Source organism: Pteropus medius, unplaced genomic scaffold (assembly GCF_902729225.1).
Source record: "Pteropus medius unplaced genomic scaffold, Ma_sr-lr_union100, whole genome shotgun sequence".
NCBI lineage: Eukaryota > Metazoa > Chordata > Mammalia > Chiroptera > Pteropodidae > Pteropus > Pteropus medius.
The window spans coordinates 25,427,661-25,450,189 of record NW_024344378.1 but is presented as its reverse complement, the minus strand read 5'-3'; the positions used below and the strand labels follow the sequence as shown (position 1 = coordinate 25,450,189).

Here is a 22,529-nt window from a genome sequence, read left to right as displayed (position 1 = left end):
AAAGGCGATAAAAGCTAAAATAAACAAGTGGGCCTACATCAAACTAAAAAGATGCTGCACAACAAAGGAGACCATCAAAAAAATGAAAAGGCTACCTATGGATGTGTGGATAAAGAAGACACACACACGCATGCGCGCACACACACACACAAACACACACACACAAAAGGGAAGATAATTCAGCCTTTAAAAAAGGTAAATCCTGCCATTTTTGACAACATGGACAAGCCTGGAGGACATTATGCTAAGTGAAATAAGCCAGTCAGAGAAAGACAAATACTACATAAATATCACTTACATGTGGGATCTCCCACAAAAAGTCAAACTTATGGAAACAGAGAGTAGAATAGTGGTTGCCAGGGGCTGTGTGAAGGGGAAAATGGGAGAGATTAGTAAGAGAGTACAAATTTCAGTTAAAAGATAAATAAGGTCTGAAGATCTAATGTATAACATGGTGACTGTTATTGACAAAACTATATTGTATAATTGAAATTTGCTAAGAGAGTAGAACTTAAGTGTCTTTTCACATATATAAAAAAGATAAACATGTGAGGTGGTGGATGTATTAGCTCAATTGTGGGGATCCTTTCACAATGTATATATATATATCTCAAATCATCACACTGTACACTTTATAACTTTTTCAATTATCCCTCGATAAAGCTGAAAAAAGATATGGAAAAGAAAGCAATCCATTTCTTCTCCATGCTAAATAATTTTACCATAACTTTTTGCAATTGCCTGGAGCTGACCTACCTGAGAAAGAACCTAAAATCTTACCTAAAGCTGTTTTGCATAGGCCAAAGGGTGCTTGGTTTTTAACATGGTGACATCATATGAATGGGACTCTGCTTTTGCTCCAATGATATGTCTTATATCTCAAACTGCAAGGAATGTACTTTGAGTTTTATTCAACTTTAATCGAGAATTTTTTTTTTTTGAGTACACGAGGTTATCTTTATTACTCATCGCATCAAAGGAAACATGCAATCTACGACTTCTGATGTAAGCCCTGTTAGATCCCAGTTTCCAGGAAAGCCTAAAGGATCACATTATATAAAGTCATAATAATTTCTTGCTTGCATGTCCCTTTTATGGCTCTTGTGTCACTTTTGTTTCATAAGACAGCACGTGAGGCTCTTAATAAGATGCTTTGACTTTCAATGATTGAGTGCCCCCTGGTGGTGAATATTTGAAACTGTCTTCAAAAACCATTTTGGAGATGTGTACTATGGGGATAACTTTGCTCTAATTTGTAAGAAAAGGAAATCATTCACATGTGCTTGGAAGACACCTCACAACTGAGGTGAGCACGCTGGAGTGTCAGGCAACTGCTTTAAGAGTTATTTTCATAGAAGGCTCAGAGAAGCTCTGCCAGCCTTCAGGTCCTAAAGTGGAATGCTCCCCAAACATTCATGGTCCCACAAGCAACTGCACAAATCTCCAGGCGGCAGGTCCTGACCAACACACCTCCTCCACCAACAGCCTTTCCCGAAGAACCAGTCTAAAGGTGACAGAACTATCTGGGGTTTCAGTGTGAGGGGCGATGAAGCCTCATGGTTTTATGGTGCCGGGAATTTGGGGAGCAGGCAGCAAAGAAGGTTAAGATGGACTCCAAACTGCTTCAGGCCTGTGCTATACGTGAACTTGTGACCTTTGGGTCAACTTGAGAGAACTACAAATATATATAATCTTAATTTACCAATAAATCCAAGAGTCTCGGGTATATATATATATATATAGCTCTGTGTAAAACAGAGAGCAGAAACTACTTTTCTTCTTTGTGCTTTTTATTACTCAATCCATTAATGATTATTAGTGTTAAAAGGTCATGTATGTTCTGTGTGTCTCCAGCACCCAGCCACAGTGCTTGACATTCTATTCAGTGCTTATTGATCTAATGACTGAGCAATTCATTTTACGCATATCAAGTGAATTCAATACGGAAATGCTTTTTGTTGTTGTTAGAAATAACTGAAAGCATCCACTTGATGAAAAGTAGGATCAGGCTAGCCTGCTATGTAATTCCATGTGCAATGGAGATTTTTTTTCCCCCTTTACCTGAAAAGCTATCCTTGTCTAAAGCCATGAGGTTTCTGGCTTGGTAGATATAGCAGCGCAGGTGGTAAATGTAGACTCCTAAAAAGAACAGAATGGAGATTACTTACAAGAAACATAACACTGTAAAATGGTATTTTGCTGGAATATGTGGAGAGAATACATGTTTCAGATAAATGAGTCACCCAAATCTACTTCTCCACAGTAAAGAACACATATAATGGTCATGATGAGTCCTCCCAAAGTAGTTCTGTTTCCTGTAAAATGAAACTTATTTAAAAGATACTACAGTAAGCTCAGTGCAAGTGTGTCAACCAGAATATTGTTCCTAGTGTCAACTACCTAGATTTAGGGTACTGCTTGTCATCACTGACCTTTAAAATAAAACTGGGTTCCAAGAACTACAGAAATAAGGCTGTTTATACTATTTTAACACCAGATCTAGGCAACAGTTATTTGTTAAAAGTTTCTTTGATATTTCAAAATCTTTATACTTCTTATCTTATTATACTCATACATATACATCTCCACCCCATTCAACACCCCTCCCCCCCGCCCACACGCACATGAACACATAATTTGAGAGCACTATGGTTCACTGCATAGATTTTGGGGACCAGGTAAGTTGAAATCTTGTCTCTAGTTCTTATAAACTGTAAGACCTCAGGCAAGTTACTTAATCCTTCTGTACCTCGGCTTCCTCATCTGTAAAATACGAATAAAAAATAGCATCTACCTTCTAGGGTTATTATCAGGATTAAATGAGTTAATATATGTACGGTGCCTGGCATATGCTAAGACCTATAAAACTATTTGCTATTACTATTACAGAGTAGGTATGCCTCATTTCAAAATTCCTGAAGGTTATCATTGAAACCAACTTCTACTTAACTTTTTGAATCTTTTTTTTCTAGTTAAAATAATCTTATTTTGGAATTCTATTTATCTTAATAGATAGAATGAGTACGTATTGGACAGAGTATGTTAGAATTAATAATCTGACCACCTTCTACCCCCAAAATGATTTTTAAAGCTATATTTTAAAAATTCTTCTTCATCAAGCAATGAAAAGGAAAGTACATTTTTATTACATTTGGTGACTTGAAGATTTTTTTTTGAGAAAAAGTCATAGTATCAGAATACACAAATTCATGTTTAAAACTTACTGTCAAAATTACAGGAAACAATGGGAGTGTTTGCTCCAAATACAGTGGTGGCACTGTGCTTCTGTTTTTCCATGCTTTTTTCATCTCCATCCTCACTAGTATCTGCACCCTATGAGGGAGAAAAATCAATTCAACATGCCTAAAAGTGAAGAGGCAAGAATTACAAACACACGGAATGGTGGCTGTCAAAAGAAGAGTTTTTTAATCCAATCGTTTCATTTTCAGAGCTGAATACAGCTCAGGACAGTGACTTCCCCAAGGCCACTTAGCTGGAAAGTCATAGTATAGGAAGTTGAAGCCAGACCTTTTACCTCGAGTCCAGGTTTACCAAACCCTGTTACTGAAAGAAAAACAGAAACGGTAAATAAGGGGATTAAAAGGATGAGATGAGGAAGAGAAAGAGCAGCAGCAGAAGAACAGAGCAGGGTCAGCATGCAAAAATCTAAAAATAGGCTGTGTTCAAAAGTGGCTGTGTTCCTGACGACCACATTGTTTTAGATCAGCAACCATCATTTTCTCATTTATTCATTCCAACTCTCTGTGTTTTTCCTCTCTGCCTTCTTTATTGTACTTCCATATGAATTGTTTTTTTTTTTTTTAATTCCATGAGTCATCCTTCTGCTTTCCTTCCCCTCACATTTGTATATTTAGCTTTCTTGGTTTGTTGAACAGTTATAGTTTATAAACCATGATCCAAGGAACTAGTACCTGGGATGTTAATGGATGTCACCTGCAACAAGGGTTTGGGAACAGATATATTTGAAAAATGCTAGGTGAAACAACATTAAATAGTTGTGTCTGCAGTAGAACTTCTTAGAATTTTCACATGTTAATGGTGTTTTCATAAGATGTGTAGTTTTCTCCCAAATTATCTGCAGTCTTGCAGTAGTGGAAGGACCTCTACAGAGTTGGCAGCAGCATACCTAACGCTCATATTTTCCCCCTATGCCAATATCATTTGAGCTTTGGCTACTTCTTACTTACAAGGGCACCTTCAAGTTTAAAGATGGCGGCTGCACCATGTGTTTCTGAAGGAGCCATTTTTCTCCTCCAACGTCTGCGGCGAAAGGTATCTGAACTACGCTGTTTCCAGTGAAATTTCCAGCCAATTAAAGAGGCGTATTCCCAGCCCTCCCGGTCTTCAAATTCTTCCATGGCCTAAAACAAGAATAAAACTTTTCTTCTCATCATAATCATCATCATCTAGCATTATAGAAGGTAAATAAAACACATCACTTATTATTGTTCTTAGTGTTCTTGTTCTGCTTAATTTATTATTATTCCATTTAAGCCTTACCATACCCTAATTTAAAGCATGATATTATACCCATTTTGCAGATGAGAAAGAAAAGGAAGCCAGGGTTTGAATCTTTATGCATCTTGCTCCAAGTCCTACACTATTGCCAGTATTCCATTACGCTACCAAGATCATTTCTGTTTCTGGCATTACCTCTTGAGTGGTTCTCAACATTTAGCCTGCCTTGGAATCACCTGGAGGACTTGCTGAAACACAGATTAATGGGCCCCATCCCCAGAGCTCCTAAATCAGTAAGTAGGGCATGTCTAACAAATTCCTGGGTGATGCTGTTGTTGCTGTCCGGGTTAGGGGGCATACTTTGAGAACCCTGGAGCAGAGCATTAGGCCCTTGATTGGCAAATGGTTTCCGTGGAAACAGTCGAGTTACCTGGAATTCTGTATGGTCTGGAAGGCAGAGCCCCCAGCCCAGCTCCCTCCCACTGCCCCGCTTACCCTTGCAGTACTTGAAGTGGTTTGTGTTAAATCTTTCTTGCGTTTCCTGACCAGCCTTCGCCGTCTATGAGTATGATACATTTTCTCTGCTGCAACCCAGGATTTGGGCTTAGTATCAGGAGGAATGGTAATTCCATATTCCCAGCCTAGAACAGAGTTTGTGAATGGTTATCCAGAGGAGATGCATCTGCCAGATCGCCAAATAAACTTTCAGGAAACATTCAGTCACTCTCTCTGCCCCTAAATATTCTCTCCTGTCACAACTGGACGACACTGTTACTTTCACTTTGCTGCAATTCAGCCAAACTGAATACAGCACTATTCCCCTGGCTCCCTCTTCAAAAAGCTTCTTTGGTGGCCATGGGGTTCTCCTTCACTTTCATACCTCTAGTCATTCATGGTAGCTGAGTGCATCTAAGAATAAAGCACAGTATAAGAGGCAGAAGTGGACTCTGGTTAAGAGTGTGTGGCCTGTGTAATCACAAAGCTTGAGTTCAAATCCCAGCTCTACCACATGCGGCTATATACTAAAATTTATTTATTTCCAAGTTAATAAACCTGCCTATGGCCCATTTTCCCCAGCATAAAGTTAAAATATACCTTTTGTAAAAAAAAAAAAAATTAATCAAAATAATCATGCAAAGCACTGGGGCCATGCTCAGCATGTAATTTGTGCTCAATCAATGTTAACTATGATTACAAGGCCTGGTGTATGCACTGAGACCACCAAGAAAATCTTGAAATCTATTTGAAATCTTCTTATCAATGCTAGCTCTTTCTCTCTGTACTATTCCCTCTTTTAGGAAAAAAAATCACATTTTCTCTTTTGATAATTCCATGTTATATAGTTTGTTTAATGTTAGATTACTGTTCATAAAAAAAGGATAAACACCATTAACAAAACCTATGTTAATATCCTGCATTATTGCTGAATAGGGCTTTGAAATTATTTTACAGTTGCCAGGGAAGGTATGGGGTGTGGTTAGGACAGAGAAAAGTCGTACTCCAGTTTCCTCCCAATTTCCATTCTGGATCCCTGGCATCTCAAAGTCCAGCCACTCAGCCCCTTGTTACTTTGTATTTTTCACTCCTGACAGCCCCCACCCCCACTCCATACCTGTCCAAGCACTGGCTTGTCCTTCAGGTTTTGCATCTCAACAGTCACATGTAAGACCACATGACCTGGCTGTCAGAGACCAACGGGGAAAGACTCCTCCCTCCCAAGGAAACTTGACTCTGGCCAACCAGGGCCGTGCTGCAGAGCCCTTAGTCAGGTAACAGATCTACAATGTTACCTTTCTCGTCCACTGCACGATTTATGTCATATACCCATGCGTCATCTTCCCATTCCCAACCTGGAGGACACGTGAGCTCGCTGGGTGAAGCTGCTTTGTCACCGTTCTTTAAAAAAGCAAAAACAAAAAATGAAGAGAAGTAAGCCACAGTGTCAAATAAGAGGCAAAGGTGAGATACGATTCTACGGTATTCATACACTAACTTAGATACCATCTTACATGACAATCTTACTCAGAAAAATCTCTAACCTTTATTTAGGTACAATTGCTATACGAAAATTAGTTCTGTTTCCACTATTGGGAAATATGTTAGATTGAACCATGAGAAATTATTTTTGTAAGTCAAAAACTGTCAAATATCAGAAGTTCATATGATCCAACTTAATATTATGAAATGGCATAACTCTTCTTATGAGGGGTTACATTGGAAGAAACCCACCGGACGTTGATAAAGCATAAAAAACACACGTTTTCAAGTACGGTGTAATGCTGCTGGAGGTTGTAGATGCTAACCATGTAAGACTGAGCAAAATTAACGTTAACTATTGACCAGTTCTACATAAAAAACTGATGAAGTATTATTTTAAAAAGTTCATAGAAAAAGAAATAAAGGTGGCCCATAAACATATGGAAAAATACTCAGCTTTAAATCGAGAGTGTGAAAATTGAAATGACAACAGGATCTCTGTCAATACGATTTTTTCATGTATTGACAAAGATGTTTAAGTGGGATGGTGGCTGTTTAGAAAAACAACTCTCATATGTGCTGCTGCTAAAATAAGTTGACACATCTTCTTTGAAAGCAGTTTGGAAATATTTATCAAAATTTTATATGCATTGAAACCTTGACCAAGCCAATCCAGGGATCTCTCCTACAGATAAACTTTCACAAGTGAATATAAAAATGTATGTATTAGGATGGTCACGGTCGCATCATGTATAAAAACCGAAGACTAGAAAAAAAACCCTAAATATCCATAAAATTATTAGTTAATAAATCACAGTGGGTGTATACAATAAAGCACTCTGCAGGCATTTTTTAAAAAGCTCATTAGAGCAAGATGATTCTGGGAGCACTACACAGATCTTACACAACCCATTTCTTTAACTTGTAATGAAGTGCTTATTAAAGATTCCAAGACTCCAAAATCCACAAAAATCAAACCTAGATTTTAAAGAGAAAATGTCTTTTTCTTTCTTGGTGTTCGTAAATATTTCAGGGCTACTTTTACAACTATCTTTTCTCTAATAAAGGAGAAAATAAAAATACGTTAACAGTAACAGAAAAAAGCTTCATAATAACAGCGTTGGGTCTGGCAAAGAAAAAAATGTACAAAAGTAGATCTATATGTACCGATATCAAAAGATATCCAAGACATATTGTTATGTGAAAATTACAAGGTATAGGACTGTGCATACAATTCTATTCAGGAGGAAAAAGTTATATGAACAGAAAACTGTTATCGGTAGTTATCTCTTGGGGTTGGAATGTGGATCACAAAGTATGATTTTTCATTTCCTTTTATGCTATTTGAATATTCTAAGAACATTCAATTTGTTATGACTTTTAAAAAAATAATTTTAAAAAATTTCAATTACAATTGACATACAATATTCTATTAGTTACAGGTGTACAAAAGAGTGATTAGACATTAATATAACTTATGAAGTGATCACCCAGATTGTTATAACTTTTAAAACTAGTTAAATAATAAATATTTACAATAAAAAAATTGTAACAACCCAACCTTTATCATGTACCAACATCTAGTTAAATAGGCCCCATGTCTTTTCTTTAGAAAATAATGACAGGTGCACTTGTGTGGCTTCAGTTATAAATGCAAAGCTGTTTGGAACATAAGATGGCATAGAGGAGAAGAAGCCATGTCTGTGGTTGGTGGATTCACAGATCACGGGTCCAAGGAGCTAACGAGTAAGGCGCTATGCTGGGAGTGGGCCACTCACCGCATCGGTGTAGGTGTCCTCAGCCGGCTTCCACTCGCCTCCTGGGTAGCGACTCTCGTTCTGATACACTTCATCCGTGAACTCCGTGTGACCCGCATCGGCCTCGGTCAGCAAGCTGCGGGCGAAGCTCGTGTTACCAATGGGGAAATGTAGCTGCTAACCCAGCTCTTTCCAATGATCTGGAACCATCTACAGCCTGGGAGTGACACCATTCCTTCCTCACTCTAGCCCTGTGGGTTCTCCACTCCAAACCCCTCTTTGCACTAATAGCTTTTGACATTCCTTTGAAGAAGGGGCTTGCTGGAACAACGAGACCTAAACGTGCTCCTCAAATGAGCACGTTGCTCCTTCTCGGGGATTAGGGTGGGGACTGGGAAAACAGGGTGGTGGGCACCCTCTTATGGGGACCTCATATTCCACATTCCTATTTCAGTTTAAGGCTGATCGGCTTTTTCTCAGCAAAACTGTTGGCTAATAGTTCAAAAGCATAGAGTCATTCTCTCTCATTTCCCCTATTTTAAAAAATGGGGCGGAGACAGTCTCATGAGGCCACATATGGAAGCTTCTATTCATGGCTTGCTCAGTTGATGTAGCACACGCTGAAGGGAGGAGTTTAAATTTTCTGGATAGTTCTTAGGTAGAGAGCCAAACCAGGCCATTTCAGACTCTGAATTCCATTTGGGCACTTGAGAAATCTATACTGACACTCTGCCATGCCAATTTTCCTCTTGGATTTGGAACTATTTTGACAACCCATAGAAGAAAGTACAGAGGTTCCAACTTTGACTTAAATCTTCTGCCAGGTATCCACTCAAGTGAGGTTTCTTTTTCCTTTACCTTCTCTACATTTTTTTCCCTATGGCAGGTAACCTTGTCAAGCTTACAAGTAAAAATCTCAGATCCTTCATAATTTTTGACACAACCTATCTTGTGGGGCTGTAGTCTGGATTCAATAAGACGATGTCAGCGCTTGACCACAGCTTGACACATTCACACATAACAAGTTTTCAATAAATGTTAATATCAGGAGCTTTTTTATTTGATTGTATTATAATAAGACACTGATGACATCTTTCAAATTTCTATGAATTTCTATGGACTTACTCCTGCTCATATTGAGATACATAAATTTTATCAAAACTGATGATGGAGAATGTTCATTTAGCAATTTTTAGGGAAAAGCTTCATTGCCATCGATTTTCTCAGAAAACAGAAATCCTACCTCCTTTCAGGATCCACAATCCAGTCTCCTTCCCATTCCCAGCCTTTTGGAGGCAAAAAGAATTCCCTCTTGAGTTTTATTTTTCCTGTGACATCAGAAAATTTATGACGACCCACTAATCCAGAAGTGCCCCATTTTCCAAACATGAAAGCTTGATTTTCATACTATTAAAAATAAAAATAAAAATGAAGAAACACCATCAGAAAGCAAGAAATAAAGCAAGCTCATAAATTTTCAAGTTCATCTAGGCCTTAGGCTAAATAGTGATAGAAAATGAAGAAGCTTTATGCTCGGAAAGTATGGAATAAACTTGGGCTGTTACTGATTATGCAACTTATTGTAAATACTCCATTTTTCTAAGACTCAGCGTTGCCATCTGGATAATACTATCTTTCTCATTAAGTTGTTCTGTAGTTCAAATGCAAAAATGATTGCAACAGTGCTTTTGTAAACAGAGGTATAGCATGCTAGTTGTTTCTATTGTTATTTTGAATGGCTCTAAATAGTTCTCTGAACCTAATCTTTTAGATATCTATAAAGGTCCTCAATTTATAAATGTGCAGGCTTCTAAGTTTATTTGCAAGTCTACTGCCTAGAAGTTGGGGCAAATTTCTTCATAGAAACATTATTATAATTGATGCTATATTTCCCAGGCAGGCAGTCCAAAGAGAACCCATTTGAAACATTAAGGTCCTTTAGCACCTGGACTTTATGGGGCCTGAAAGTTCTGAACCTTCCTCTCCACTGCAGTGTGGCGGGAAGATCCAAGACCTTTCTGGAAGCAGGTTTAGTGGAAGTGGCAGACTCTGGTGTACAGGCCATTTCTACGTTGGAATTTATAAATCGACAGTGATCTGCTCTCTTCTGTGTCAACTATCGAAAAGGGTGAGATTTCCCAGGGATGAATGTCCCTGTTTGGGCCCAAGCTGAAATTCTTTTTCTTTTTCTTTTTCTTTTTTTTTTGCTGATGAACCCACTGAGAAGATGATTTACGTAAGTGACAGGGGAGTTCTTGGCTGAAGGAGGAGGGAAGAAGTTTGAGTAGGGATCTGATGGGAAAATTGGGTTCAAGTGGACATGATAGTGCCTGTCTCAGATACTGGCTTTGAGCCCTGAGAGGAAATGAACTTCAGGCAGCAGCTAAAGGAGCTGTGGCCATAGGGTCTATGAGACCTGGGGGCATGTGCGTGGCTCCTTTGGTTTCCAAGTGACAAGGACACAGAATGAAGGAGCAAGGCATTCCCACCACTTCTGCTTGGAAGCCAGCATGGCTCTGGTAAAATCCAGGCAAGGAGCTTCGCATGGGTAAGAGGTCATCAGCAACAGCGGAGATGGAGGCCTCATGTGGCTCTGAGGCGGGACCATTAGCACATGTGAAACACCTCAGAGGCCTTCAGAAATTTGGGGTGCAGGGGACTTTGCAGAGAACTGAGGTCTGGTATTAGTACAGGAAGGCAAGAAGCAGTGAATTTTCCATTATTGTTATTAATGTGCCCCTATTGGTACTCACAGGCCGTTAGAGTCTGGAAAACTAGAGTCACACAAAACAACTGAAATGGGTGGATCATCTCTTTACGTGAGTTGAAACTCCAGTTCCCTCTATGCAGGGAAGGGTCTGGAAATGGGAAAGTGTGAAAGGGAACCCTGGACTGGTCGATTCTTTCTTAGTGTTAGCTTCTCAGGGCTTAGCTCCAGCCACAGAACTGGAGGGCATGCAGATGCCAAGAAATCCTACAGGAACTCTGGCACAAGTCTCTCCTATGTGTGCCTTGATGCCCCCACTCCACGTGGCTCAGATGACTGAACATCAACATCTGCTACCCACGGCCTCCCCTATAGCCTCTCCTGTAGCACACCCTCTATTTATCTCCAATTGTACTTCTAAGCCTGAGCTGTAAGGACTTTGTGTGTCTCCTCCATCTTTCACTGTTTCTCAACGCGGTTCACTGATGCCCCATATCCACCCACATTGGAAGTATCACTGATGCTAATCCCTAAATCAGAATCAGAATCCCTGGGGGTCGACCATTCAGTTTTACAAGACATTCAGTTTTACAATCATTGCAATAGATGATGAGATCCTTCAGGACAAGGCTTGGCTTCTTTATCAGTTTCAGCAATTGTCTCAGTCCCAGCATAAAGCCAGCACTCCCTGAAAGCTCGGATAGATGGATAAAGTCTGCATGTACGTATGTACGTATGTATGTACGTACGTATGTATTCATTCATGAATTTTTACAGGAACCTACTATGTGTCAGATACTGTTAAATAAATAAAAGGTAAAAATAAAAGATGTCCATGGATTTTCTTGCCCAGCAAGCAGATCGGTACCACAATCAGGTATAGGGCAGGCAGGAGGAACACATGTATTAATTAGCTAGAACAATGATAGTCTTCTCCCCATTTATCTGAGCATGAAAGCCCATCTGTAGAAGAATGGAGTTCATCTGAAATTGTCAGAAGAAATCCACTGAATATGTCTAATGAGTTTACATCAATGAGCACTTTGAGTTAAAAATAGTATTTAAAAAACAAATCCAAATAAGTCTCATTTTAGCTGTAAAAGTTTGCGAAAATTATTTTCATTATTTTTTTTAGTTTAACTGTAATAAGACTTATAATTAACTAAGTGAATTTTTAACTCAGTGAAGTTTTCACAAATTATCACTATTGTTTTCGAACTATTCAGGCAGTGTTTTCTTTGCCTTTGGGCTTCCCCTCAGTGAGAAATGAGTCTTCTGTGGCTTAAAGATCCTGACCCTGGGCAGGCTTCCCAAGGTCATCACCTGTCAAGCGCCCTCACTCCTGGGTTGTTTGTGTGTGAATCACTCAGATGCGTGCCAGTGTTGACCATAAAACCTCAGGTCAATCTTTTCCTATCTTCTTAGGTTATGACCCCTCTGCTGGGATTTTAGGTAGTAGTGATGGCAATGGGGGTTTTTGATAGAGAATGTTTTCCCTAAGGATGAAAAGTAAAACTATCCCCCTCACACAAAGAAAAAGAGTGATGACATTAAATGTACCATTTCAGCAAAGACGGTGAACGCTCCTTCTGCGAAGCTATTGAACTTCTTCTCAACAGCACTTAAGCCCAGCCAGATGTTCACTCGCAACTCCACAGGCACCTTTGGTCCACTGTTACTTTCCTTCGGATACTGTGAGATGTATAATAACATGATACGTTACACTGGGCACAGCACAAGCTGTGACATTAAGTTCAAGCCAAAAGCAGACTCAACAACCAATCATTGCTCTCATCAGTCTTATTTGATGTTTGTGTAGTTAAAATATTTCCAAATGACCCAATAGTAAAGATTAAAATAACAAATAAAGCAGTCGTTCTACAAGGGTGATCCACGGACCTCTGTGTGTCCCTGGAACCTTTTCAGGAGGTACGTGGGTCAAAACTATTTTCCTAATAATACTTAAATGTTACTTGTCCTTTTCACATTTGAAATGATGGTGCAAAAGTGGTCGTGGATGAAACTCCAGGCAATATAGAAGGAATCAAGGCAGTGACACCAAACTGTACCAGGAGTTAATTGTTTTCTTCATCACTCTCAGTGAAGAAAATAAAATGCTAGTTTTACTTAAGAATTCCCTTGCTAAGCAGTAAAAGTTACTAATCTTATTAAATCATGCACCTTGAGTACGTCTTTTTGATTTTGTGTGATAAAATGGGAAGTACACACAAAGTACTTCTGTTGCACATTAACAAATGTTTGTTCTGAGAAAAAGCTCTTGTGCAATTGTTTGAGTTGTGAACTCAACTAGCTTTTTTTTTTTTTTTTTTTTAAATGAAATACCATTTTTACTTGAAACAGTGATTGACAGACAAATATGGTTATTCAGACCTGGGTATGGGGAAGATATTTTCTTAAACATAAACAAAGTGAGCCTGTTACTTCAAAGACATGAGCTGACTGTATTTTGTTGCCCATGGTAAAATTCAAGCTCTCAAGTAAAAAAAGAATATTGGAAAACTTATATCTGTCACTGCAAGTTTGATGGCTTCTCGATACATAAAGACTTTTCTGATAAGCAATACTGGTAAATGTGACTTTTTTAACATTGTATGACGAAATGTGTCAACATTAGGAAGATTTGCATAACTCGGTGAACCAATATTTTTCAAATGATCAATGCTTAATGTTACAAAATCATGCACGGATATAAGAGCCATTCAAATTACAAGATAGACCAATGGATTTTAATGTAGCAGAGAATGAAAAGTTCATTAATATGGTTTAAGTTTCTATATTGAAATTAACCTTTTAAAAGCTACCATTTGTTGAGTTTGGTATTATATCTGAGACAAGTACCAAAATTATCTGAAAAACTTATTAAAATAATCCTCCCTTTTCAAACTACATACCTATGTGAAATCAGATTCTCTTCATATTCGTCAACCAACTTATTCCATCAGATTAAATGTAGAAATAGAATGTAGAATGAGAATCCAGTTATATCTTTGTAAAGCCAGATATTAAAAAGATTTGCAAAAATATAAAACAGTATTGCTTTGCTCTCTGATTTTTTAAAAAAACAGTTATATTTTATAAAAACATGTAATTTATGTTAACATGTAATGGGTTTATTATTATTTTAAAATAAATTAATAAATATTTTTAAATGTCTCAGTTTTAATTTCTCTTACAGTGAATGTTGGTAGCTATAACCCACGTAAACAAGTGCTCTCTGGGGTCATCAGTAATTTTTGAAAAATTATTTTTTGGTAAAGGAGTCTCAAAATAAAAAAAAAAAAAAAAAAAAAAAAAGAACCCAATGAATTAAATAACTCCTTAAACTAGATAATGAGTATTAACAAAATCAATGAATATATAAGACATTATCTTAAAAGCATTTTGCTGTTTATCCACTGAGTTCTAAAGCTTAACACAGAGAAACCACTTTGCTTTCTCTCTCACCCTCTGTGAAATTTTATTTATTAATCAGTTTGCTTCCACTCACTGCTGAGGTCAATTATAATTGCAGTTCTATCTTAAGTAAAATTTATCTCACCAAGATATACTTGAAAGAAGATAATCACTCTGGTTCTATTTCCATCCTTCCTGATTGAAGAGCAATAAGTATATTTATTAAAAATTAGCAGATATCTCCTTGTTTTAAGAGAACACGCTCCGCTGTTCTTTTCTCTTCTTGCTCTTTATTCCTCTCCTTCAAATCCCAAGAACTCAGTTGGGGTCAGCCAGGGAGAGGGATGTCAAATGCGCAGCTGGAAACTATTCGTACCTCTCTGTTTCCAGGCCCAGGCCCTTCTTTGGTTCTCCATATACACACACAGAGCAGTTCTTAATCCAGGGGCCTGGGATGGATGTACAGGCTCTAGGAAGCTCCTGAATCATATGTGCATAATATTGGATGCATGTGAGATGTGCATTCTTCTAGAAGAGAGGGCCAGTAGCTCTCATCAGATGCCTAAAAGAGTCCATGACTCATGTTCAGAACCCCTGCCCTCAAGTAGTAATTGTCAAAATTTTTCAATTTGAAGACCCATTTGGTTAGGGCGTAGATTCTATAGACTATCTATACTACCTTCTCTACTTCCCAAACATTCACCAGAAGGGAAGGGAAGAAAGGCATTGCTTTGCATGAGACATTAGAAGTGAAAAATTCTTGCCTGAAAGCAAAACATTAATGATGCCTCGTTAATATCAGTATCATGAAGACCTCTACGGAAGTGCCCTGATTGAATGCCAGCAGACCTCAGACTACTCTCTGGGAATTACCACTCTAGAAGAAGGGGCCAGAAGAGGTTGGAATTGATCAAGAGAGCCCTAACCATTCAATGATTGGCAAATTGTAAAAGTCTTTTCTCTGGCATATGGGTTTTGCATTTAAGTATTTCACATTGCACAGTGATGAAACCATACCTTCAGAAAGATGGTTTGGGTTTTCCCGCAGTATTTCCCAGATGCATTCTCCCCACTGGTGGAGTATAAAACCTGATGTGCGGGAATGCGTGCGTAGGCCAGTCTTTTCTCTCCCCGGATCATCCAGATGATAATATCAGGCATACTGTTCTGGGGCTGATCGCATAGGTAGATGGAACAGGAAACAGCTAAAGTTAGTCTAAATGCAGAGAGACTGGAGACCCTGCAGGCTGGACTCTCAGGGCTCCACTTTTCAAAGAAACACTGTGGTTAGGGCTCTGCCCCACAATCATCTTCTGGGAACAGGCTGTGAGCCTGCAGGGCTGGGAGCAGGCTGTGGCTGGCTGAAGGGCAGGCACAGGGGGAAAGGGGACACTTCACTGCCAAAAGCCCTGCCTATGCGGTGGGCTCTGACAGGTGTTTTAGGAAATACTTCCTCTTATCTCACCCATCATTTGAAGAAAGCCATCAAAAGCAGTCAAAGGGTTACAGGTTTCATATATTTTATAGGATACAGAGCATCTGTCTCACAATTGGACATATGCCAAGTTTGAAATATTCGTTTTTAAAAACCTTTTTTCCTGATTATAAAGGTGATATTCGTTCACTACGGAAAACTTTGAAAATACCGAAGTATAGAGAGTAGAAAATAAAAATCACCTGTAATTATGGTTTTTTTTTTACCCCCAAATGTGTTTCTATAAACAAATATGTTACCTGCTCCCCGATCTCTGAAGGTCAGAAAGGGGTTCTTCTACTCCCTTGTTCTTCCAGTCCACAGAGGTTAATGGTAGCCAACTTTTTTTCTAAAATTCACTGTGTGCCCTGTATTGCGCTAAGCCCTTTACACTCATCATTTTCTTTAATTTCACAAAACAGTGCTGTTAATTGAATACTACTTTTATATCCATTTTACATATGGGGGAAATGGGGCTTAGAGATGTTGAATATCTTATCTAGAGTTACATATGGTAAATCCAGGATTCAAAGGAAGCCTTTTCCATCTCAACCAAAAGTAGCATTTTAATCTTCTGTACTACACAGATCTGCTACTTTATCGCTCTACTTGAAATGTTCTCTGACCGTGCCATAATGATGATAATTGTTTGTCCACTTCAAACACCTTTCCAGGACCTCTAACTCAAAATGCTTCTGCCCTTACTTCAATGACGTTCATGCCCATTACCATTAGTGTCCTAGCCCAATGACTCCTTGATTTCATCATCCGTCAGAGCTATTGTTTTCTACCACCAACTCTATCCTCAGTACCATTCCACAGAATCCCTCTTTCATATCAAGTGATGCTTGCGTAGTTTAAAAGCCCTACCTCTTCAGTCAGTTGTATTAATTTATCAAGCCAGTCCTCAATTTCCACCAATGTGGAGTTCACCTCTGTGGCCTCAGACCTCATCCTCATGGCTGCCTCGTGAATCTGGGAGAGAGATCTGGATCGCAACTTTCGGATCTGACTATCTAGAATTGTGACATTAGGTTTCCCTTCCATGAGAGGCAATGTGTATCTAAAAAAAAGAAAGAAACATTTTGCAGAATAGCATTTTAGGCTTCAGAACTGTCAAAGTCATTTGTGTTTGATTTCTATCTTTCAAACCACACCAGTTTCCTAATTAACTCCACAGCCTGACCAGGTGTAAGGTGAGGTAGATTGTATCTGGCACTGGAAGAGCAGATGTGCCAGTTAAGACTCTCCTAACTCTCAGGATGAATGCAGGGGGGTTAAAATTCCAAAGCAATTCCTTGGGTTTGACCCAAGGCCCATGGAATCACTGGAAAGAAAATGGAAACAGTAGCAGCAGTTGGGAGAAATGACCTTCCCTTCCTTTGCTTCCTATAGTCATTGTATAGACCCACAGGATGAAGAAGGAAGAAGGGAGATGAGAGACCATGCAGCCAAAGAGTTCTTAACTTAGGGACCATGTTGTTCCCCTAGGCGGGTCTCAGGAGGTCTGTGAATCCCTGAAACTTATAAAGAAAAGTGTATGTCTGTGTTGACATGCAGTGTGACATAATGATGAAGAACACAGGCTTCGGAGCTGTGAACCTGCGTACAAATCCTGGCTTCACCCTTTACTAGTTCTGTGATCTTGATAAGTTACTTAATGATCTCTTCTTCTGAGGGCTGTTGTGAGAAATGGATGAACTAATATACGATGAGCATTTAGAGCAATGCCCGTCGTATCGTAAAGTCTAAGGAATGTTGCCACCACCATCATCTCATTGTTGTCTTCATCATGACGTCATCTCATGGGATCCTCAAAGGGGCCTAAAAGGTTAAGCTCTTATTCAAAATGAGAAGTCTAGAACAACTGAGCTGGAGCTTTCTTCTTCCAGAGCTTCCCTCTCACCACAGCAGCCACAGTGTGAGGTTGTCACCAATTCCAGGAAGATCTACTCACATTGTCTCTACCTAGAATTTCTATTGGTTTGAATTTTACCCAGCTCTTAAGTGAAGGAAATCCTAGCATGACTTCTCTTAAACACAAATTTCCTGTTACATGAAGTTAAAAAGATTCTAATTTAATTCTTCAAAAACAATGCATATGAATTTGATTCTTCAAAAACAGATTCTTCAGGAACAGTAAAAATAGATATTTCTGTGTTCTGCTTGGCTAACCTTAAAATTCACATTTTCTACGTAAAATGTATTACCAAATGTTTCTAATTGGTTACATTAGTAATTATGGCAACGCATTGGAAGAGTTAAGTCTCTGGAATGATTCTTTGAGGCAAAAATATATATGGAATCTGCTAGCTCAAAAGTCACACATGAGACTTTCAATAAATAGATATTGACTGTGTGAAACACGTAACAGGAAGAGGTGTTGTGCTAATAAACACAATTCTGGGCATCAGATGCATCATCGCACGCCCTTGGGCCTCTGTTTTCTCATCTATAAAATGTTGATACTGGATGAGATGAACTCTTAGGACCCAGATTTAAATTCTCTGAATATAAACAAGCACCCAGCAGTACTTTGATCTCAGCTGCATGTCAATTACCTGGTTACACCACTAGAAGGCACAAGAAGGCAGGGAGACTCAGGCATTAGCCTTGATGGGGAAAAATGTCTCTGGTTCTCACTGCTTGTGAGAAGTAGTCACTATGCTTTTCTTTTGGAACTTCCCTGTCCACTGCTTTATTTGCCAATATTTAAAACGAATTTGGAATGAATCACTTCCCCCTTTGATTTCCAAATACACAGAGATCTGAGCTGTTTCCCCAAGTCGCAGTTATGAAAGGTTCTCTGGCGCAAGTCAAATCTTCTGGCTTCACTGAAGGAAGGCTTGGCAGAGTGTTCACTGGGCGTTCAGTAAAAGACGAAGTAAAAAGGCTGTTACTAAAACGTGTTGGAATTAGAAACGTTCTGCACGGTAAAAATGATGCTCCACTCCCAGATCCCATTCTCTGTGGGATTTGGGACTCACCTTTCTTGGGGAGGTGGGCATACAAGGATTGATGGGAGGCAGAGGCACGACCTACTCCCTCCTCCCCTCAGCCCAGCCCCTAGTCTGAGGCTGTGCTGAGATGTGCTTCCTGGAGTTAGGCTTCGGCTTCCCTAGGCTGCTTTAAATTGGCAGCAAATCCAAAAGTGAAGATTTTCCTGGTGGTGATTCAGAGACTCCTCCCAGTGACGGCCTTTGAGAAGCTGAAACTAATTTAAATTTATTTTTCAGGAGAACAGTAGAAACAATTCTAAAAGCTCTTCTAGTCTAAAAGTTTAAGGGAGGGGAGGAAGGGAAGCATGGCTGGGAATTCTGAGATATACAAATACGATCAGTATACCTTGTGTCTTCTATAACTTCATCAATCAGTTTCAACCACATTTCAGCCAACTGGTTTGCAGGAATTTTCCCTTGTATCCCTGATTTTAGAGCCTCTATATTTGATTGCTGAAAAATTTGGAAAGAGAGGAAATAATTGGTAATTGTGCATTATACCATTATAGCCAGTAAAGGTTTAGCTTTATAGCTTAGCACTATTTATTTTTCTTCAAAATGCAATCAACGCTGATATGCTTAAGTAATAGGACAACCTTTTCCTATAGCTTTGACCTTTGAAAACTTGTAAATATTTTATGTATTCAAAAAGCAATAAAATAAAACCAACAAAGATCAGGAGAGGAACCTTCAAATGAAATATAAAATAGAAACAAATGCACCTAACTATATCTCAGGTGAATAACATAACTACACTGAACTAACTCAAGTAACTTTTGAACACAATATTTTGTCTATATATCCTCAATTTAAAAGGAAGGGCAGAAGAGTAAACTTATAAAACTCTAATTGGGTTTGTTTTTTGCAGTGGTTTATCTTTGGATTTTAGGATTGAACAAATGAATAAATATACTGAGGATAATGAAAGCCAGGTTTCTCCCTGTTGGAGAAGAGAGCTATAAATATGGAAATAGGAAAAACCAGTATAAATCCTATGGTTTTAGAATGGAATCGGAGTTATCTTCATAAACTCATTACTTTGAGTTTCTTGATTGACACAGAAGTAAATACACACATGTATGCACATGCATGTACATGTGTGTATGTGTGTATGTTTGTCCAGCTGGAAGGCCTAGAAACAACGATGTTTAAAGAGTAGCGAGCACTTGTTTTTTACATGCCATTCCCACTGAAAGGAATCAGGACTCCCTGGAGAAATGGCGATTCCAAGGCTGGCAGGGAAAGTGCAAGATAAGCCCAGAACATATTGCCACATCACTTGGAGCATCTGCCAGCAGGTTGATAGTGGGCCCACCATTCAGGCTTTATCACCATCCTGTCCAGATTAGCATGGGACTATGAGAGTTTGGTTAATGGAGAAAGCTAATGAGAAGAACTGGGATGAAAAATGCTGAACACCCGTCAGGAAGGAAAAATTATCTTCTACCCTTTAATGTTCCGGCTGGATTAATAATCAAATGAACATGAGACAGGTTAGCAGGAGGAAAACAAATTAAAGTTTAATAACTTGAATACCTCCTATATACACGGGAGAGACCCAGGAACACTGAGTGTCTTGCCAAAATGGTGGAAGACATCACCTTAAATATCACATTCAGCTAAATACAAAAGAAGATGTTGGGAGTAGAGAGTCAGGTATGACAGGTTACCAGGAAAAGCACAGAAAACAAGGGTAAGGTTGTTATCCAGATTTAAATCCAAGGCTGTTATCCAGATTTAAATCCAAGGCTTCTCCATTGATAGTGAAGGCAGGCCTGGTACAGTGAGGGAGACATCCTTACAGATGGAGATCTCCTTTACAAATGTAGATGTTCTTTTGCAAAGGTAACTTCTGCTTGGTTTTCAGAGCTTCTCCTAGGTCTGCTGTTTCTTAAAATTAACCAGTCTAAAATAATATTCCAAAGAGGCATATTTTGGGGTGGCAAACTCTGTTCCCTTTCACACTCAGAGCATAATTAGAATAAAGATATGACCAATTCTCTACCAATTCCCTTGAGCTGGGGGAATGGGAAATAATACCACAACTGCATTGCATATCAATTGCAGCTGTATTATGTGAGCAATTTTACTTAAGTCAACTCGAATCTAAAATTCTCCTTCAATATTGTCTTTATAGCATAAAACAATAGTTTTAGCTTTTTCCCATGGAGTCATAGATCAGGTATATTTCAGAACCCCCACATGTCTTGGTCTAGCCTTGACAGAGGTTGGATCTTAGAGAAAATTAATACTAATAGAATTTGGAAATCAAAACACTAATACAGATGGATTTTATACTGATACCTGATAGAAGTAACTTAGTTATTTTTGACTTAATTAGAAATATTCCAATCGCATTCTCTTTCCCCTCATCAATGTGAACCAGATGGATAATCACAAATGTCACATGCACAAAGCATTTACCAGAGGGAACCCCCCAACCTCCAAACAAAGAAAGTTCCTCTACTCTATAGCAAGAGTGGAAAATGTCGGGCTCTGTTTCCTCTGAGCCCACCTCTTCCCACAGTGGAGATTTTTACTGCTTTAACAACAGAGTTCTAAGCGTCACATATATCTATTAGAATGAACTGTTCTCCACGCCATACTTCACATATAAATTGTGGCAGAATCTGTGTCACCTCTCACCCCCATTTCAATATCCATCCTCCCTATTCCACAATAAGAGAAGTTTGCCTTCCAAGATATAAGACTGCATTTCCCCATTACCTTGCAGTGAGATGTGATTTTATGACTGGATTTTGGCTGATGGAATGTGTGTAGAAATCAAGTGTGTGATTCCAGGTCTTTCTCTTCAAAGGAAAGTCCTGTGCCCTCTGCTCCCCCACTTTCCCCCTCCCCTCAGTCGGGAGGGTGGGTATAGTGGTGAGCTGCCTCTTCTACACAAACAAAGACAACTCTTTAGTGAGGGCAGAGCAACAAGGGGTAAAGAGCCTGGGTCCCCAACACCGCTGAACCTCCGTATGAGCCTTGGATCACCTACCTCCACTGTTACTAAAGAAACTGGTTTTATCTTGCTTACCACTCTCTTGTGTTATAGTGGCCTAACCTGTAGAATTAATACATAATTCACTCTGGTGAAAGGAAAATGTAGAAAAGATAAACTTACCAGTCGTTCTGCCATGACTAGGAGAGTATTCACTGCATCTAGACGATGACTAATATCCTCCCAGTATGAAGTCAGGGTAACAACTGGCTTTGTGTGGGCCCAAGGCAAGTAATAATAGTAGTTCCCTGGTATAGAACATTGAGGGTCAGTGAACACTGGACACTTAAAATAAACAATAAGTTTATTAAAGAGATGTGCAAACTGGGCTACGGATCAATGGCATGCTTTGGGAATGGTCTGGGGTGGTCAGGTTCTTTAATTTTATTCAGTTAAGCAACTGAGGGACAGATAGTTATTAATTCAGCCTGTTTTGAAAAATCTCTCTAAAATACCCTAGTAAGCTGAACACAATGATCTTAGGATCTTTCAGTGGTTCAGGATCATGTATCCTAACATCACTGATGATTATGTAACACAGTAGCAAAAAATAGAGCAAATAGAAGATTAGATTGTATGTGTTTGTCCCTGACAACTGCTATTCTAAATAAATATTTTTTTTCTAGAAGTGAGACAAGAAAAAATAATTTTTTGTTCTTTAAAAGCCTTAGCTGGACATGTAGGGTTTGATATTACTTAGAGCCTTACAGTCATTAAA

General features: G+C 38.9%; 1 protein-coding gene across 1 annotated transcript in view; it reads right to left on the bottom strand.

The window, feature by feature from the left end:
* The window catches only part of MYOF (myoferlin), a 132,962-nt gene that overhangs the window by 38,417 nt on the left and 72,016 nt on the right, over positions 1 to 22,529 (bottom strand). The window contains exons 21-32 of the mRNA XM_039870907.1: positions 21,935 to 22,059; positions 19,154 to 19,260; positions 16,679 to 16,871; positions 15,352 to 15,507; positions 12,481 to 12,612; positions 9,457 to 9,620; positions 8,235 to 8,349; positions 6,270 to 6,375; positions 4,975 to 5,120; positions 4,209 to 4,382; positions 3,225 to 3,333; positions 2,062 to 2,139 (exon numbers count right to left, since the gene is read on the bottom strand). Of these exons, the coding sequence (XP_039726841.1) occupies positions 2,062 to 2,139; positions 3,225 to 3,333; positions 4,209 to 4,382; positions 4,975 to 5,120; positions 6,270 to 6,375; positions 8,235 to 8,349; positions 9,457 to 9,620; positions 12,481 to 12,612; positions 15,352 to 15,507; positions 16,679 to 16,871; positions 19,154 to 19,260; positions 21,935 to 22,059 (1,605 nt within the window). The remainder of the gene's footprint in view (positions 1 to 2,061; positions 2,140 to 3,224; positions 3,334 to 4,208; positions 4,383 to 4,974; positions 5,121 to 6,269; positions 6,376 to 8,234; positions 8,350 to 9,456; positions 9,621 to 12,480; positions 12,613 to 15,351; positions 15,508 to 16,678; positions 16,872 to 19,153; positions 19,261 to 21,934; positions 22,060 to 22,529) is intronic.